Genomic DNA, 21054 nt, shown 5'->3' on the forward strand with positions numbered 1-21054 from the left:
ACACTATAAAAGGGAAGGGCAGAAATGCTAAAAATTTTCTCCAGTTTTCTACAATTTTTAGTCACTGCCTCCAGTCAGTCCTGTAATGGCACAAACTTTTCTGATCAGATTATTGAGATACATGGCTTCCCCTGCAAAGGACACTGGCCACAAAAGACTGATAGAATAACCCCAGCACTGCGCTGCACCCATTACAAGACCTAATCAGGCCTTTCCTGTACAGAGCATCCATGCTATTTGTACAGTCTGTCATTCAGGTGGACCTCCAGGTACTTATGGGACTGTGCGAGGAGTTATGTTGTATTTGCTCTGTTGGAACATACACAACTAAAATAATGGTGCACAGAAACACATGACATGTATTATAGCCTCAGCCCATCAACAAAATCTGGTTTGCAAATCTTCAACTTTGTGTCTCACGTTACATAAAAAGAGCAAGTTCACCTCTCCTTTAACGCCCTTCTGTGTTCACATGCATGATCTGAAAGCCGTACAAAACATTAAACAAGGCGTTTTGAGTTTCTTCTATTCAAAAGATACATATATATTAATAAAAAAAGAAATGAAATACAGTCACATCACCCCAAGATACAAAAGCTAACAAATAAAATTAAAATTATGTTTAAAAAATGCCCTGCATAAACTGACAAGAAAGACTGACTTAATAATTTATGTTATTTTAAATGTGATATTATTATTATTATTATTTTTATTACTATGAATAATAACAGTAGTAGTAGTAGTAATAATAATAATAATAATAATAATAATAATAATAATGGAAAAGTTCTTTGGAATATCAAAAAATTTAGAATCTGATATAAAACTATAATATTATATTCCAAATCAGAACAAAGAGAAAATTTGAGGAAACAAACAAACAAAAAAAAAAAAGTAGTCACAATGTTAAATATCAAATCCCTTTTTTCCTTCAGTGAAGAAGCTTTGCGTTTTAGTTGAAGCAGCAGTCCAGGTGCATGAGGAGTTCTCTATGTTGGCTGGTGGGGTATGATGCCCTGCATTTGGGACATTCCAGGAAACTCTCATCCAGTGCGCTGTAAGTCTTCGTTGGAGACATGGCGGTCAGGATCTGGTCCTGAGCGTCCAGCCTGTTGTATGAGCTCGGCTCAGAGAAACGTGCTTCTCTCTGCTGTTTCTGTTAAGGAGAACCACAAATTTCACACAGTTAAAGTGATGCTTCTGCCAAAAATATCACAGTTTTCCCCTTTCATGTTTCATGTCAGGGCATGTTTTTGTTCGAGCTTGATGGATTAGTTGGTCTATCACAATAACCAGCTTGACCATGCTAGTCTTGGCTGGATATTTCAGCAGGGAAGACTTGCTTCTAGGCAATATGTCAGGAATGTAACTTAACGAAAGGACAGATGAAACACTGAGGATTCTCTCATCAGACAAAAATCAAAGAAGAAAGATAGCAACCTGTCAGACTACCAGCCAAACGCTACCTGTCTATGGAGGGGGAAAAAAGGCCAGGTATACCGTGCTAAAACATAAACTGGTACACTATTAGGAACCATACAATATCACTCTCACTCATACATTCACTCACTCACACACTTATTTCCAAGTAGCCATTCAACCCACTTTATAACACATAATAATTCAAACACATTTCTTAAAATAATAAAAAAAAATACAAATAGTGTTATTAGTTCCATAAACCAACTGTAATTGCTGTCAGTACTGACAAGTCTACACAAAAGCCTAAACAGATCTGCTTTGGATTATTACATTTTAAAGAACACTATAAGTTTGATGGCTTACGTCAGCAAACATCTAAAAATGCGGAGTTTCCTTGCTTGAGAAAAGACATGAAACTCATGGCATGGTGTTTCACCTTTGTTGTTTACTATCTCTTCTTAAGGAATAATAAAAAGAAGTGTGATATTGCAGTTTGCAGAACAAGCTTTTTTTTAAAAGGACCAATGAATTCTGCAATTAAAGCCTACTGTAACTAGCTGTGCTGACAGTAACAGAGTATTTCCATTTTCTGATACTTTTTTGTATTGATCCAAAGATTACTTAGAATTTAAGGGGCTAAAATGTCTACCTTTCACACTGTGAACACCATAGTTCAAATAATGCACACAGTAGCCTGTCATATTTAGGAACAGTAACTAAGGCAGCTAATGGACATGCCAAATGTTTGTTGTTGAATTCCAGACGAACTCAGTATAGTAAACGAATACAGAGTGTCCCCCTGGCTTTTTTCCACCCTACATAAACAATCTGCACTGCTAAGGCTTTACTAGCCACCTCTACAGGCTCCTCTAAAAATCATCCATTTTAGCCAGTAATGCAGTTACCATACCAATGTTTGCGTGGCTTTAGGCTGCGTATTTCTATGAGGATCAGAAAGTTTTGAATGCAGCATTATCTGTGGTTGCTCTTAACTCCAAAACATGATAGACTTTCAAAACACGGTTTTTATTAACAGAAGAGAAAGCTCATATCTGCCATGGTGAAAAATGTGCATATGTTTGCATTATTATCAGTATCATGTAGGCTAAAAAGTTACAATATATGTACACAGTCGAGTCACATTATTATGACCACTTCCTACTTTCGACGGCAGCAGCGCATAGCTCATGAAGGAAGTCACGTGTCGATAGCTGGCTTGGTGGGTATATAAGAAATGAATCCATCCTTGCACATCACGAACACCCATACATGCTGATTGTCTTCCCTGGGGCGGATGGGATCTTCCAGCAAGACAATGCGACGTCACATGGCTAGAAATGTCTGACACTGGTTGGATAAGCATGACTGAAACTTCCAAGTACTACCCTGGCACCCTAACACCCCAGACTTGAACCCAATTGAGCATCTGTGGGACCATCTCGATCGTTGGGTTTGCTCTGTGGATCCTCCCCCATGCACCCTCCAGCAGATGTGGGATGCACTGCAGTCAGCATAGCTCCAGATACCGGTGACAACCGGCCAGGACCTTACTGAGTCACTCCCAGCCCGTCTAGCTGCTATCCGTGCTGTCCACGGTGGTTACTCGGCGGATATTAGCTGGTGGTCATAATGTGACTCGACTGTGTATATATATATATATATATATATATATATATATATATATATATATATATATATATATATATATATATATATATATATACCCAGAGTTCAGGAATCAGAAACAGTATGGGAAGAGAAAAACTGGGATAGATGCATCCTCAAGATGTGTAACAAATTTAAATGCAAATGTATGAATACATTGCCATTTACATTTTAAATATTACATTTTCTTTTCAATTTCGATACTGATATTCTTCCATACCTATTTAAATGGTAGGAGAAAAACTGAAAACTGATCCCGTCACCTGTTGTACTGAAGCAAAGGAAAGTTATTCCAGTCTACTGTACACTAGAGCTCTGCATTCCTGCAGGACTCCCGTGTGACCCACCCACAATATTTTGTGGCGTGGGGCCAATTTTCAGTGTGCAGCAGCAGGTGGTTAACCAGCCCAGTGCACATGGGCAAATCTCAAATTAAATGATGAGCTAAACAATATGAAAACAATTACTTAATAATTAGTAAATATAAATAAAATCTAACAGCAAAAGACCTAAAATTAATAAACTCGTTCCTAATAGTAGTGAAGCCACAAATCATGTGAACAGACCCTTTAAACATTCAGAAAGGCACAGCTGTGGAAAAGGCTGAACGCAAATACAAAAGTGAATAAAGGCATATTCGACAGCTGGCAGGCTGATCTCTGTCTAACGCTGAAAAAACCTCGACATATGCACCCACCCACCTTTTTGATTCAATATGGTGAGCAACCAAGGTGCTTATATTGAGTATGATCTACTATCAGCTCAAAGGTTGGTTATGTGGGAAAGTTAGTTGCAGACTTACTGTGAACTCAAGACGGGTGATTTGGTCTCTGGCTTTGCGAAGCTCCTTCAGAACTTTATGGAGCTGGTGCTGTAGACTCTGTCGGTCTAACTTCTCATTCTCAAAGTCTTTGGCTGAGATCTGGATCTGCCAAATGAAGATGGAACTGCTTAGGAGATTCCTTCAGACATCTCTCTTGTATACGGACAGACATTCCGTCAATAAAATGTTGCGTTTTATACCTGTTGCTCCAGAAGAGTAATTCTTTGTTGCTCATCGTGCTGTTTCAGTACGGACTTCTGCAGCAGGTTCACCTTTCAACAAAGTAAAATGTGACAACTGTATGTAGACATTCTGTAGAATTTGAAGCAGGAACAATCGAGAAATTGTCTGTGGTAATGAGCAAAATAGTGTTGACAGGAGGATAAAACTACAATTTTAGAATGCAACAGTGGTAATGGAATAGCATAATTTAAGCATGCAGGTTAAGAACAATTTCAAAATGTAACTTCTTCCTTCAGCCAACAGTGTTTATTTTTCTCTTTACTACATTAAAATGAAGCCAGCCGAAATGCAAACAATTTTGATCATGGTTTCAGTTGCTGTGCTTCGGCCATGGATGCAGAATGTTTCTCCAAGATGCTCATGCATGACATGCTGTTGTGAGCTTGGTTTTCCACATTTAAGGCTGCAAGATTGCCATTGCCACTGTGTTAGATATTGAAAGTGCTTTTGAATAAGTAAAAAGAAATACAGTGTCAGAAACCACATAAGAAAATCTGTTTAAGATTACTTACCAACTCACAGTTTGGCTTACGTTTGTGACGTTTTAGGTATATAGTTTGTGCAGCAAAAGTTACTATTGATAGCTTCATTAGCCATGCAGCTACAGTACAAAACCACACAAAGAAACTTGTCTTGGCTGATCGACTACATTTGAGGTACTGTGTACATTTGACTTTCCGAACTGTCAACATTTCATTTTTACAGTTTTACCCTTTAAGTCCACTTAAATCTTTATAGTTTTATATATCAATAATTCTTACCAACACTCAATAAATCTTAATTTACTTTTACATGAAAATTTTTTATCTTCACTTTACAATACAGAAACTGTTTTTGTTATTACACAGAATAAACTTTTAAGCCCTGACTGAAATCCTCAATAAGATTGGGAAAAAAACCTCAGCCACTCAGCCAGGAACAGCACAACATGTAATTGTTCTCCCACATCTTCCAGAGACTGTCTGCTAAAACAGCACCCTTTATCACTCCATTAGGAATGGGTGGGCTGAACCACTTCCGGCTGCATGGGTGGTCATATTTAAATGTGCCGAATTGAAAACAGACTATTCCCAGCTTAGTGACCATGTTTATAGACTGTGTAGAAAGGAAGGAGAATGATATAGCAAGAATCTTTAAACATGTTCCCAGCTTAGTGTCCATGTTTATAGACTGTGTAGAAAGGAAGGAGAATGATATAGCAAGAATCTTTAAACATGTTCCAATTTTCTATCAAACTTACTAAAAAAAAGCCAGAAAAAAACGTCAATCACAATGGCCTATACGATCAAACGTTCTGACACTTACCAGTGCAAACTGAAATTAATTGTGCTGCGTTGTGAATGTGACATTATGGCAGTACTATTACACTGTCCTATTTGTAAAGACTACAATGATCAAAAATACATGCATGCTCAGTGTACCTGCAGCAGCAGCTCAGCTGCTCTTTTCCTTTCGTCCTCTAGTCTGGCATCAGCCGCGTTCACTTCGTTTTGCAGTCTGGCTGTTCGTTCAGCCGCCAGCTTTCTCTCATCAGACAGCATCTGTTGGACACTCCTCCGCTCCTCTTGTGCTCGTGCAACCTCCCGACTCCTGTCCTCACATTGGGCCTTCAGCTCCTTCAGCTTAGCCTGCAGCTGGCTTGCCCTCTCTCGCTCTTCCTGTAGCTCCCGTCGCACTACCTGCAGCACTTGCTCCTGATCTTGCCTAGCAGTGGGCAATGACTGGTCTGTGCCAAAGTAGAGAGAAATACATTAAGGTACTTCAGCTTGAAATTAACAGCAAAATCTGCACATTTGCACAGGAATCCTGTATTACTTAAATCAAAAGACTTTGTTTTGTTTTTCAGTTTATTTATTTACTTATTTATAGGGCTTATTTTATAGGACTTATTTATATTTCATTTTCACTCACGTTATCCTGTGTGGTTCTCTATGAACTACTACTAGCAATGTATGCCTGCACCCCAAGCATCCTCTCTGGAAGTTCACAAAGAGTCTGCATTATCGACCTAATAGCCTAGATCAATGGCAGAATTACAACAGAATGACACCCCAACAGCCCTATGGATTATCTTGACAAGAGGCACGTTACATCTACATGTCTGCAAATCCAGGGGAATGGCAGAGGTTTAGATTGGGCAATTAAGTTAATTGCAGTTGTTCAACAATCAATCTAATTTACACATTTTACCCCTTACCCCAAATGATGTGGTTAATTAGATAAGACATGTTTGGTGTTGGCAGTTTGCTTCTTTAGGGTTGGACTGTAGCTACAAGTCTAATGTAGTTATAAAATACATGCATATACCCTATTAACTGTGCAAGCAAATTGCATGCCTATGTCACAGATGCCAAATTGTTGAATAATCTCAAATGGACTTGCTCATGTGGTTTCTTACACCTCTTACACTATAAGACACTGCCATCTATAAAAATGGACAAAATTACACTGCATAACTACAAACAGCAGTAGCGCCCATCTTGAACACTGAATTTTCTCTGTACTTTGCACATTTTTAGAGACAACAGTATGTCATACTGTGCCAGAAACCACATTACCATCGTAGCTTTAGTGTAACTTTCTTAGATTTATGAAAAAAAAAAACTAGTTCAAAATCTGCACTTAATTCTCTTTAGTGTCAAAAAGGGTATAATATTTCATTGTTATTGTGATAAATTATGTCACAATACACTTTTCTGAGCATATCATGGATACAGTTACTTAAAGGAGACTGTCTAACTACATGTTTCATTACAAAGTGGGCATAAATGATTAGACCCGTTTAACTGGATTTACTGCATTAAGTTTGTAAAACATTGATTAGAAATCATTGCAGTTGTGTTTTTATTATTATTATTATTATTATTATTATTATTATAGATTTTCTATATTGCACTACAGGTTCTATTTTGTCTGTTCCAACATGTTAAATTGAAATATCATGATGCATATTATGTATTGTGAAATTGCTTTTGTCATTTCACCTAGCTCTAGTGCCTACACTAGACTTTACAGATCAAGCTATGGTGTGGCTCTTGTCTCTTAGATTATACATTATTGCTAGTACTTTGTATTGCTTTGGCTTCCACTGTTTTGTGAGCAACTCTGTGAGTGTCTTCTAAATGACTAAATGTGAACTCACTTTGTTATCTACCACATATTGTTACATGCCCTTTAAAGTACAGCACTATCTACTACATCTGTTCACTTTTTGTTGTACAGGGTTATAGTGTATATAACGACTATGACTTTAAATGAACGGTAAACTTAAAACACACTGGGTTTCTGGAGTCAGTTATAAATGGTAGATTTCCTAGAGCAAATCACACCTAAACAACTTTCTTCAAGTGAAATATTTTTCTGAGGCCAGACATTTTTCCCCCTTTTACCCTCTGAATTGGCTTCTTTGTGTGGTTGCTTGAGAGCTTGCTTGGCTTGGTTTAACTGCTGCTCAAGCTCTGCCGTCCTTGCCAGAATCCCCTGAACATAGGCCTCTCTCTGCTGATCATAAACAAGCCAGTGCTGGTTCTTCTCCAAGGCCTTGCACACAATAGTGCGGGACAGGAGGGAAAGAAAACACGTCAGTCTGTGGCACATTTTGCTTAATAGGCCAGCTCTATGAAGAATCAGAGATCAGAATGTGATAATAGAATCATATTGCTTGTGAACTCACATCTCGCAGTTGCTCTTGGACCATGGTAATCTCACTCGAAGAAACCTGTAAATAACAATTATGAAATTAATCAAAATGTTTATTACATAAACTTACAGCCAAACTTCATATAGTACATTAATACTGTATTGTCATTATATTGCAACTACAATAAGCCTTGCAGTATATTAAAACACACTTGTGAACCTTTGATGTGACATGATTAAAAGACCATCCTGCATTATTTTGTCTGGTAATTTACACTTGTTAGATCACATCAGCCTTGAATATCCATCCACAGAGTCAATGGGAACATCTAAAAATGGTGCGGTAGACAGATATTACATTGTTTCTTTTTTTTAAACCTAGCCACAATGTAAAATTCTGCCACCACCAGTGGCAACGTTCTGCAGGCCGCAGCCAAACGTCTCATTGTTGAATTCTAGACAACTCAGTACTGTACAACAAAAGTAAAAGAGACCAGAGGGTCCTCCTGGCAGTCACCATACCAACGTTTGTGTGACTTCACACCTCCATAGGCTGCGTATAAAAGCCCCATGCAGGAACTTTTCCTTGTACAGTATCCTTACTTCGCAAGCAAAATACTATTTGCAATTATCATCAATTTCATGTAGGCTAAAAACTAACAGTTCAAATCAAACAATGTGGTTAAATATGAAATGAATAATAAGGGTGTCTCATTTTAAAAATCCTCAATTTAAACATCAGCTAACAAGCAGCACAACTCATGCTGGCTAATAACAAACATGTCTGCAATTTGGAGGTATTTTACACTTGATACAGCTGATACATAAGAATTAAACTTACATTTTCTTTGAATGTTCAGATTTTACAACTTTATTGTTGCGCTGAAAAGTTTACACTGGAAATATAAATACTATTTATCTCGCTGTTGCATTATCCGGAAGCACATTAATAAGAGTTTCTTCATTCGTGGTTTTCAAGCTTATTAATTTTCATTTTTATTACTCTATTGCTCTAGTTACAGCCTCATGTTAGACACAGTAAGGTATACAAAATATATAACACATGTTCTCCCGTTACCAGGAGACCACTCACTGCTGCTGCTGCTTTCTCTGCAGTTTGCACTGAGGCAGTAAAGATGCAGCAGGCAAACACACTTAAGCATGGGTCATGGATTTAAAAATGTGGCATTTTTTAAAAGTGAGTTTTACATGTACATAAACTCAAATGTGTTCAGGCCTTAAAATTAACTCATTTAAAAGCTTTAATTCACCTGTGAGTGACTTTTTGCCATTTTTCTTTGTTTACTTGCTGTATTTTCTTTTGTGTGCTCTCATTTTTATTGGCTGTTGCAGGAGTCTGTTCAAAATTTCTCAATTTTTAGGGGCAGTTTAGCTACGGTTGAACACCAGCTTGGCTAAACCCATCACTGAGTTTATTAGCACAAATGTGGTATGGAGTGAAAGTTTAGAATAGGGCTAGAACAGTACATTTTAAAATTTAAGTTAAGTAACAGTCTGCACTTCATTAACTCAGTAAGCAATATTCACAGTAAATTTATTCCTTTATGCCCAACACCAACGGAGGTCTCTTCGTTCTACCTGCCAGTCTGTCAGTTCCGGTACACCAGTAGTACAAATGTTTGTCCAAGAGGGTCTTCATCCAGTTTGGTGAGATCACTGATTCAACTCATCAGTTAACTAACATGTTGCATAAGTGTTTGAGTAGTGAAATGACCAAACTACCCATCACTCCAGCCCTCCAGAACCTGGGCTGAACACCCTACAGTACACGACCCCTGGATGAGGGCTTTATCAGGTTGGACACAGAACTGAATAGAACACCACTGCTTTGGAAGTATCCCTACTGGTAGGTGTCCATTTTTACCTCACTCTCCTCAACCTATTCAAGCTTCATTTTTCGAGGTTTGCTTGTTGAATAGTTCTGACATCCATTAAGCTTACCCCAATTCTTTCTATGTTTTTATTCAATGGTGATGTCTTGTGATTATAATGTTCATTGACAAAATTATATTGAAAGTTGTGTTTTTTATATTGCAGTTGCATATTTACACTGCAGAGACAATGAAAAAAATGAGGGTGTGGCATCTGATAAAGGACCTAATTTTTCATTAGCTAAAAACTGAAAATTCATACAGTACGGAGATAAACTAAATTTGTAGTTCACAGTATAGCTTCAAATATTATATGCAGAAATAAATTATAGGCTTGAAAAACAGGAACTCTACATATACTATATTTAGCAAAAATAACTATTGCTTGATCCCCCCACCCTTCTTCTGATAAACTAAATGAAAGAACACTAGACAGAGTGCAATGAATAAATTTATGTAGACTGACTCCGCTAAGTGACTGGTAGTAACCCTCACTCCACTCCAGTTTTTGTCTACAACAATGATACAGCCAGTTACCATTGCAGTATATCAACATGTAATGGACTGTTGTTGTTTCTGCCAAGCAGCCACCATCAAGCGTAACTCTACAAATGTCTCGGAAAGCAGCTCCAAAGCAAGGTATGGCTTGATGTGGACCCAGTGAAGCACTTGAAGTGCAGAGTGATATTGCAAGGCAAGCAAGACTAGAGCATAATGCTGTTCTAGTATGCCATCTAGTGTTCACTGAAATCAAACTATATAGGTTTAACCCTTCGAACTCTAGAAAAAACGTCTGCTGTTTGCTATACTAGTAAAATGCAACATTCATCATTACATAATGAACTATTTTTTCTTTGATTTACATTCGGTATTGACAGATTTGAGCCTGCACTTCTGACCTTTATGCCCTATTAATTTTGCTGTCAAAAAATGACAAACATGTCATCTGGAATCTTACTGAAGCTGCAAGAAAAACACTAGCATTTTCCTTTGTGAAGATTATACTGCTTGAATGTACTTGTATGTTTCTTTTGCAACATAAGTTGGACTTCCAGAGACAGGATTTTGAAGACAAATCTACCAGGAAGCAACTATTATATTGTATGTGCTTTACATTTGCATACTCAGCATTTCTGACTTGATATAACAGAATATTGCAGAAGGGAAAAAAAAAATCTATGCAATTTAGGTGACGTAAAAATGCTTTATTAGGCTAATTAAAGTATAATATAATATAATACAAAATAATATAAACTTAGAGATAGGTGAGCATTTATAGAAAGGAAAGAAAAAAAAAACGTTTTACTATAGCGTCTCAGTACAGTCTTGGGCACCATAAGGCACCAGAACAGCTTCTACAAGTCTCTGGAACCGTACTGGAGGTATCTCCCATCTTTTTAAACTAAGTCGAAAACAGAAACAACTAAAACATACAATATAATCACAGGCCTTTTACATCATATGACACTGGTTGTCAGACAGCTGACTGAGAAACGGATTCCAAAATGTATAATGGCAGACTTTGAAAGACAACTGATGCAATGAACTGAGATACAGTAAACAGAAACATGATTTGAACACATGCTGTGATAATTTCATGACAGCCATTAATGGTTTCACTGACAGATACACAAACATGTAGGAGCAGCCCTAAAAGGAGCCCTTTGTGCTAATAGCATGGGCATACCCCAGGGGTCAGTTCTAGGTCCACTGTTCAGCATGTATATTAACGACCTATCTGAGAGATGTCCTGGGGTTGGCTGCCAATATATGCTGATGATCGTGTTATGTGTCCATATGTCAGAACAGCTAGCAAGGCTGCTGACCAGCTTGCTGAATCATTACATGCTGTATTGCAATGGCTTAAATCATGTCACTTCACACTGAATATAACTTTCAATATGTTTTTCTATACGTAGACAACGCCAAAATGAAACATCAATGGTAAAAATAAACGAGATCATCAGCAAGGTTGACAGTGACATGTACTTAGGAATCATTTTGATAAACAGTGAATAATATTCACAAAAAAAGCTCTTACTTAACTGCTTAAAATTTATTAGCAAGTACCTACCATTTTTACAGCCTAGCTCTACATGTATGTCATGATATTCTCACATTTATCATACTGCATCACTTCCTGGTCACAAGCCACACAATCAACTATAATTATCCCTATACAACGAGACAATAAAAACTACGGAGAAAAAAAATGAATGAGGTGACATCACTTGGAGAAAATATAACATGTTGAGCTTTGAAAGCTTTATAAGCTCATTTTTGTAAGTGCCTACATGGTCATGCTTCTCCCTTGCTTAATGAATAACAACAGACGACGAACGGTAATCGTCACATCGTAATGTGCAAAGCCCTGTTTGGACAGTCAGCATTATCTGTTAAAGGAGCAACATTTTGAAATTGTTTACTCACAGAGTTTACTTTTGTTTTCAATGGAGGTGTTAAAACATGGCTAAAAGAGAAACATTATTGCTCTTACACTTTTATTATTGTACCGACACGTCTGTATTTTATTGTACTTGTACTTTATCTATTGTTTTCTTTGTATTTTTTTTTATTTTTTTAATTTTTAAAAAACCCTCCCTTGGAAAGGTTTAATAAATTAGCATTTCACTTTAAAACACTACAGCGCATCAAGTGATTGGCGTTGGAACTGAAACAATTATGCACACTGTTATGGCCCTGTCAACTATAAAAAATAAACTATAAAAGGACACACAAACTACACAAAGGACTCTCTAGAATCTGTTAGCCATCTTGGACAATAACTCACACCCCCTGCATACTACACTGGAAAAACAGAGAAGCGCATTCAGTGGTAGACTGTTAGAGCTGCACTGTGTGAGAGAGTGCCATATAAGATCTTTCTTACCCACTGCTGTAAGACTCAACAATAAGTCTCCTTACTGCAGAGACGGTACTGATCTCCAGCTGTCTGAAGTGCACTGAATCACTGCACACAGCCCATTGTTAATAATGCAAAATATCATTCTGCTACTGTAATGACACTCGCTGTACACTTTAGACTATAAATGCTGCTGCCACTCTGAGTTATGTATATACTCATTGTGTTAATTACCTCATAACATGTAGTGAAATACTAGCTCTCATGTGAAATTAAAGAAATCTGTCTTATATGCTTATGTAAATATACCAAAAGATACACTTCACTTCTTATTCTCTCATATTCTACCCTAATTTATGTTTATTACTTTTTCTGCCTAACATATAAGGTTATGTCCAACTATACCTCTTGCTCCTGCACCGTAATCCTATATCCCATATGATGGAAACATTTTATCATATGTCCGTTTTTGTAGACTGTCCTTCTAGGCTCATTTATGCTCCCTTTATATGAAAATAAATGTGTCCGTTTCAAACAATATAACCATCAATGCGCACATACTTCTACGCATCCTTTATGTTGACATGGATGTTAAGCAATACATCCACTAGAGGGCAGTGCAGAGTCAAAAAGTTTCTGACAGACAAACATGAGGAGGGTGGAGGAGGTCTTAATAATGTACCTACTACCATAGATATACATACCTAGATGCCAGCTTCAACATAACCTACTTACACAAACCTGAAGCTTTTATTTGCCAGCTCCTTGTTCGAATTTTCCCGTTCCACCTTAAATGGTGCATCAGCCAGCTTCTTGTTACAATTTTCCCATTCCACCTTAAATGGTGCAGCTTCAGGCCCCAGAAAGTGGCTGCTGCACCATTTAAGCTGAAATGCAAAAAACTCGAACCAGAAGCTGGCGAGTAGGAAGCCAACTTTAGCTTCATCCTTACTATGTTTTGGGGGGGTTATTTTATTTTTATGTGTATTAAGATTAGAAGTGATTTGCTGATTGTGACATTAAGTTTCTAACGGAGCTCATGCTAAACTCAGACTGAATAATTTTCTGCTGGTCTGGAAGGCTAATTTGCATGACCAGTTTTTAAAGAAGTAAAAGCTACCGAGAGCAGTCCATGCAGGATTATAACAAAACAAATTTAGTGAAAATCGGTTGAATAATAAGGAAGTTGTGGCCGATGTAATCCTGACTCATCATCTCTCAATACAAGTGAATTTATTCACAAGCGGATCTTGACCGCTCCAATATGGTGGACGCGTCGACGTATCACTTCAGATAGAGAACAGACAACGCGGCATCTAGGTATGTATATCTATGGGTGGAGGAGGTCTTAATGTACCTACTCCAGAAGAGATGAAAGAGGCAGCACTGTAGACGCCAGTGTTCTGTGAGGCCATTAAATACTTTGCGACATGTGAACAGAGAATTGTTTTTACTTATATTACCAATGAGAGAAATTGACATGTCAAGCTTGAACTATCAGCTACACTACCCCCACGATTTCCAGTGGTACTGCTCAGTTTCGCCTGTATCTGTAAGCTTTCATGTGCACATACAGACGAATTAACTCACAGTTCGAACAGAAGGCTCCATCTGTATCCATATTTAACATTGAGCATAAATAAGCCTTGAGGGTAATCAGACTCACACAATGCCAGCAAAATGTCCCCCGCAGCTCAACAGTGATTGGAACCCCCCACCTAAATGCTTGGGATCAAGCACTCAGGCCGTTAATGTTCTCTTGGTGCACACCACACATGCACTCGCCTACTTGCTGAGAATTTGGTCAAGGATGACTCATTTGACAATATCACTTTTTCCACATCTCTGAAGACCTGCGGCCAGTTGCACCAGCTGAACACAATTTCGATCGTAGCCTAGTTTGAACGTACACTGCCACTACATTAAAGCTTACGAGCTACTAGAATTTAACCAGTTACACCAAGTAACATAGTTTCAACTTAGCTTTAAGTTATAATTTATAATGTACACACACCCTATAGTAGGTGTTATGCCGTAAAAATCAGTTCAAATGGCTGGTCGATTTGATCTATGGGAAAACTTCCAAGAAAACGAAATATGTCTCGGTTTGCGTCGGCGAACAGTTCTGCAGGATAGATTACACCCGTTTTCGTCAATCGGAGATAGAAAAGATCACAGACCTCCTAGTCGCAGATTTACATAAGAACACAGACAGGAACGGAGTGCTGAGTACTACCTTGTGTCTGGCACAGAGATATTTTTCTACAGGGTCTTTCCAAAACAGATAGGTGACTCTGTTCCAAGTATACAAGTAAACTGCATGCAGAGCAATAACTGCATCAGTGCTCAGGTTGTGTATGACGCTGACCTTTTTAAAACATAACTAACATAGCAAACATTACCGTTTTGTCATTCATCAGATTCAAATAACGATTATGTTAGTCGCAACTACGCTAACAGCACCGACCGTTCATTGATAAAGAGTTGTTAAAATACTGTGCATGAGAGCCCAGTTTGAACATCAAATTAATTCCAAGCAGAAGGAAGGAACAAACATACATATGAGATGGATGGTTTGAGGATGCCACTTTACTGTAAAACAGTCTCTTTTTGAATGCGTGTGGAGAGGACGCGTGTAATATTTCCTGTTTGTGTTGGGTAGCATTTACTGATGGGCTGCAGAGAATGAAAACGTCATTCTGTGCCACAGTGTTTTGGCCTATGGTCACTTTATGCACTACTAGTTAAGATGTACCATAAGTATCTGTGGTGTAACCAAAATTCTGTGTGTTGATAGTTTTAAACTAACTACTCTCAGCGAAAGGTGTAGGCGTTCTCCCACTCTCCAATGCCACACATACAGCATCCTCAGTTTACTTCCGTTTAAATCAAGGCTGTATCTTGCATGAACCCACTTCTTTCTTTCACTTTTGTGGCTTGGGAATGCACCAACACTAAAACATGACCGTAACAGTGCTGTAGTTGTGTGGAGCAGATGTGATTTAATGCTGGTAAAGCTTGTTAGGATGTTAGGAAAGAGGTGAGTTCGCTCTAGAACAGAATAGTTGCACCACTTATCTCATCACTCACACTTGGTCACAGGAGAACAGATCGCCAATCGCTCCACTCAAACAGGGAATTTATTTATTTTAACTCCACGTTTCAGACGTTGCTAAAGTATATTTGGTGACTCATTTCCTTCCGCAGAATTCTTGGACAGGCCAGTGTAGAAAGCTCCTCACCTGTAACTCTGTGCTGCTTTTCTGAAGTGCTTGGGATCTCTGCGTGACCGTCACAAGCTTGTTCTTCAGCTCTTCTGTCTCCTGCAAGAGGGCCTGGAATACTTTGTCTTTCTGCTCTGCCTCCTTTTTCTTCAGCTCTAGCTGGTCCTGCAGCGACGCCACCACCTCTCCACTCTCTGTCCGCAGCTGCTGTCTCAAGATGGCAATCTCCTGCTCCTTAGCCAACAGCTGCTGAGCGTTCGTCTCCCTCAGAGTCTCCAGGGACACAATTCTCTGAAGAAGAAATTAGGGGTGTAAATCTATGACCTTACAATTTGGTTTGACACCAATTCCTTGTAAAACAAAACAAGTCAATGCGTCATGAAATCTCTAATTCCACCACGATTCAATGATAATTTTGGTACAATTGAGGATTTTTTAAATACACAAATGGACATGAATTAAAAACTAGATAAGTTAGATAAGTTTCCTTTCAAAATTTTTTTTACAAAAATTTGTCGCTAATTCATGCATGTCGAAAACTTTTTTTCAGTTCAGCTTTATCTGGAAAAGTGTCTGTCGATATTTCGAATGTCACAGAAAACTCACTGGGAAGTGTTTTAAATCCACTTATGCATACATTTAGTGCCATCTGACCAATTTTCCTCATGTGCCTTCTACAAGAAACACAAACAGTGCGGTGGAGAGGTATAGATGTACTGAGAAGGCGACCAGAGTGCTTTAAAAGGAAAGCTGCACTTTTCAGCTCTTTCAGAGAGAGATGTCTTGAAAAGACTACAGTGATCTCTCGGATAACCGTCCCAACGGAAAAAAAATACATAAGCAGAAGAAACGTAAAATAAATTAAAAATCACCTTTCCTTATCAGAAAGTTATGGAGAAGTCAGGTAAGCCAACTGCTGTATACACCAGGGGAAAGGTTTTATTTCCGATGTTCGCTTTTTCAGCACTAATAACTTCTCAACTGACCATGCTAGCAAGTAAAGACTTTCATATTGATGACTGTTTGACCACAGAGAATGATGCGCATCTTTTTTGTGTTTTGGGTGACATTTAATATAACCTTTTTGTGTTAACACCGAGATCACATTTTCAATCAGAATAAAATACACATACATGCACACACATTTGTTTTCCTCCAGATTGTTTCAGTGCATTTAAAATACATAATTTATTTTTCCCACTTTGGGGGGAAAAAAAGTCAGTAGCTCCTTAATTACTGGGTCTATAATGCACACCACTTTAATTTTGAAAAAGGATTTTAAATTAACCGGTAGCTAACAAATGTACTTCTCAATACTTATTCTAACACAGTGACCTTACCTGTAAAAGTACGTTAAATATATCATTATGTCTTTATTTGCAGAGAATTAACAATAATAGGTTATATTAAATACTGCTATTATAGAAAGGAGACAAGGGAAAATAACCAACAGAACCACGGATACCTAGTCATTTAGACTTCAGCAGATCACATACAACTATAATCAACTGTGTAAATGGCAGTTAGTAGCAGCAATAACACACATCAGGATTTTAGAATTAACGCAAACTAATGCAATACTTGCTTTACTAAATTATTTATTTTACATTTTGAAATTAAACTGCATTTCAAACAAATATCATACAACACTAATCAACTATGTAAGGTGCACCTAGGTGCCAGCAAGAATGCACAACCTATAGATTTTGAATGTAATGCAATGACTTCTTTATATGAATTATTATGTAATTTAAGTTTTAATAGTATTTTTGCTGCACTATATAAAATGCAAAAAGCAACTGTGTATGGTGAAGCGAGGTGTCTAATTATGCACAACCTATGGATTTTGAATGTAATAACTACTTTCTATTAATTTCATTAGCATTTTTAGCCACATTACATACAGCACCATACAACTGTGCATGGTGCAGCTAGGTGTCAGCAATCATGCACAACGTTTGTTTTTTGGATGTAATGCAATGCCTACTTTCTATTAATTATGTACTTTGAATGTCAGCTGCATTACCTACAACACTAAAAACAAGTGTGTATGGTGCAGCTGGATGAGAGCAATCATGCACAACCTTTACATTTTGGATGTACTGCAATAACTACTTTCTATTAATCTTTAGGCACATCAGCTAGGTATCAGCAATCATGTACAACCTTTGGATTTTGGATGCAATACAATGCAATTTAGCTGCACTACATACATACAAATCAGTTGCATTACATCCAAAGGTAACTGAAATAAGTAGATATTTAATTACATCCATATTATTATTTAAATGAATATAAAGTATATATTACAATACATCCATGAACCAAAGCTTGTGCATCATCAATGGCTTTTGTTTGCACATATTACAGCTGGTTTTAGGATAACAGAATAGCACATAACCCATCAACAAGACGTCAATTTGTAGATGGCCCCTAACTTGACTGGCTGAGTGTCTGGTGGATTTGTAACACACACAGTTGCAGTTAGATAATTACACTTAAATAAGACGTGTTCTCTTGTATATGCTTATGTGACTGAAAACAAGCCATTTTTAAACAAACAAACAAACAAACAAACAAACATCTATTGAACTATTGATTTATTCAATACTGTGAACGTCTGACAAATATTGAACGACCAATATCAAGCTAACTTTGTCAGTGTAATATCTAATGTATGTAATAGCAATATTTAAAACAGCATTTCACCTGGGTAGTTACTGTATACAAAGTGCGACATACATGAAATTAGAAATAGAAACATGTTAACCACCACTTTTTTAATCGATAAACCAAAGCTTGTGAGAAACGTTTTTTGCAGGAAACAACGTCATTACGCAAAGCATATTTATCACAAAACTTAGTCTGATGGAAACAAGCAAAACACCGGTCGAAACGAAGATACTGCTGTGCTGACGACGGTACACCAGCCATTTAGTATACAGGGTGTCCCAGAAAATTTGCATCATTTCGTAGTCTAATAACATAGCCAATTCTCCCTCAAATGATCTCAAATTTTAACAAAATGTGTAAAAACTAACCAAGTTTAATCTTTAATGTTTTGTCAGGTTGAAGAATGGCGTTCACTAGTAATGAAAAGGCATTTTGTGTTAGAATATGCTCGAACACAGTCAAACAAGAGTGTGCAGCGTGCATTTTCGAGAAAATTCAATAAAAATGCAACAACTGGAAAGCAGATTTGGACATGTCACTAAAAATTCAAAGAGGAAGCTTAATTTAGAGCACCGGTCCAGTACGGCCAGTGACTGACTCACCTCCAGAAGTTTAGCTTTGTCCGAATCACGACGTGTAAGCGGATGCTTTCCGTTTCGCTTTGACATTTCATCCAAAGTCTTCTTCAGCTGGGCGTTTTCTTTCTTCACCTTCTCCAGCTCAGCTTCCATGGACTTCGAGCCACTGTTTTTAAATCCTAGTTTATGTGCTATTGTTTCTTTTGCTCCTTTTGATGCCATGACTGGAGTGTTTTCTGAAAAATAAACAGGTGGCTCTAGTAATGCTCCGTGATGGACGATATTCCAGTTTGTTATGAAAAAGTCAAGGCAAAAGTGGACAAAACGCAACGCTGTCAACCGTTTAAGTTACCTTACTGTGATCTAAACTGTACAGCTAACCTAATGACTTTAAGCGTTACTGTTTCTGAAAAGTACCTATTAAATGTTAAATATTAACAGAAATGTACACTAGCGCTACGCTGCTTGTTTATTGACGTAAAGAAACAGTAAATTAATCAACATTGGAAGCGAAGAAAACACTAAAGTATCACTTACAGGTCGAGTAGGTTACTCGTTTCAAAATACGGGGAAAACCTCAACACAAACCGCCTCAACACCAGTTTAAACGCTGCGCCGCGTCTCACGTCACTTCATTTAAATCAGGACTGCGTTAGAGCAGCTCAGATTCGCGCACCGTTTACGTAGATACGCCAGGGGAATACAGCTTGGATAATGGTCTTAAAGCTGCGTAAAATATGCGCCACCGCAGCCGGCACTTTAAGCCCCACAGGGCTCGTTCCAGAGATTCCGGAAGTAAAATTCACATTAAATTTCTCCATAGACATTTCGAAAAATCCTTATATAAACGGATTTAAGCCTTGGAGATCTATCATGACATTACAAACATTCAGTCGGAGCAAAAATAGTTTTAAAAAATGAACAAAAACTGTGCGCTTAACGTTTTTAATGTCGGAATGAACTACTTATCCCAAAAAGCAAAAGTGATGTCAAGCCATTTCCTTCTCTCCCCTTCAAACAATTCTCATCCGATTTCTGCACAGCTCAGTAAATTTCGTCAGAGTACATTTGATGAAAATAGTCGGAATCGCTGCAGCCACAGATATACATACCTAGGTGCCGCCTTGGGTCCAGCCAGGCACGTCAACGGCGCCGCCATTTTGGAGCGGTCAACATCGCTGCTGGACTGCATTCAGTACCATTACAGAGCGGCAATTTAAGAAGAGACTGTCCAAAATTACACTAGTTCAAGAATATTGCACCCAGAAAGTGATATATGATTATTTAATGGAGGGAACGCAGTCATCCACGCTCATGTTTGTGTGATGCGTACTGTTTGTGTGATGTTCATGTGTAGATATGGCCGTGTGGTTGCTGAGGCACAGAGAACGTGTTGATTAGCAAACGAGACAAAATACTGACCTGTTAGTTCGGTGAAACAGCAAAAATAATTTGATGTTACTCAGCTGTTAAGCGTCAATAGTGAAACCTCTTCATATCAGGCCTTTCAACCCTAAATGAAACTCGTCAGCTTCTTTTCCGCCGGCTGCTTGTTCGAATTTTCCCGTTCCACTTTACATGGCTCAGCAGTTCAGAACGTGACTGCTGCACCACTTAAGGTGGAACGGGAAAATTAGAACAAGCAGCCGGCGTAAAAGAAGCTGACTTCAGCTTAATGGAGGGTTGAAAGGCACGATATGAGGAGGTTTATCTTTTTCATGAACAGCTGAGTAACATTAACTTATTTTTGCTGTTTCACAGAACTGACAAGTCAGCATTTTGTCTCGTTTGCTAGCTAATGTTTGTGATAGCAAGCTAGTGACAGCTGCTGCTCCAAGGTGGAACGGGAACATTTAAACAAGAAGCTGGCAAAAAAGAAGCTTAATTCACTGTTTACTGCTGTTATTTACTAAAACAATAAGCCATGAGAGGCCGTGGCTTACAGCGATTTTATCACGGGGAAGGGCGCTGCCTTGAGTGGCTTATTGCTTTTATAAAACTGCGGCCAACATAAATTATATTAAAATACAAA

At 38.0% G+C, this 21054-nt stretch overlaps 1 protein-coding gene across 2 annotated transcripts; it reads right to left on the reverse strand.

Moving 5' to 3' along the window:
* Window positions 1–948: 948 nt before the first annotated feature.
* cep55l (centrosomal protein 55 like) lies at window positions 949–20173 on the reverse strand. 2 transcript variants are annotated; one of them, XM_036572170.1, is made up of 9 exons: window positions 20135–20173; window positions 19047–19258; window positions 15790–16062; window positions 7827–7871; window positions 7543–7693; window positions 5575–5879; window positions 4111–4182; window positions 3890–4015; window positions 949–1156 (listed from the first exon to the last, which is right to left on the reverse strand). In XM_036572170.1, the coding sequence occupies exons 2-9, from the start codon at window positions 19242–19244 to the stop codon at window positions 953–955; spliced, it is 1374 nt and encodes a 457-aa protein (XP_036428063.1). In that variant the 5' UTR covers window positions 19245–19258; window positions 20135–20173; the 3' UTR covers window positions 949–952. The 2 variants fall into 2 exon arrangements, with proteins under 2 accessions (XP_036428063.1, XP_036428062.1); XM_036572169.1 differs by lacking the exon at window positions 20135–20173 and adding an exon at window positions 19560–19637.
* Window positions 20174–21054: the final 881 nt, after the last annotated feature.

This window comes from Colossoma macropomum, unplaced genomic scaffold (genome assembly GCF_904425465.1).
Source record: "Colossoma macropomum unplaced genomic scaffold, Colossoma_macropomum, whole genome shotgun sequence".
Lineage (NCBI taxonomy): Eukaryota > Metazoa > Chordata > Actinopteri > Characiformes > Serrasalmidae > Colossoma > Colossoma macropomum.

Excerpts from the sequence above, each read along its gene's own strand:
- cep55l (XM_036572170.1), bottom strand. The coding sequence starts at position 19,244 with ATGGCATCAAAAGGAGCAAAAGAAACAATAGCACATAAACTAGGATTT. Across the intron at positions 4,183-5,574 it reads CAGCTGAGCTGCTGCTGCAG|GTGAACCTGCTGCAGAAGTC; the intron begins GTACACTGAGCA and ends CTTTGTTGAAAG. Across the intron at positions 4,016-4,110 it reads TTACTCTTCTGGAGCAACAG|ATCCAGATCTCAGCCAAAGA; the intron begins GTATAAAACGCA and ends TTCATTTGGCAG.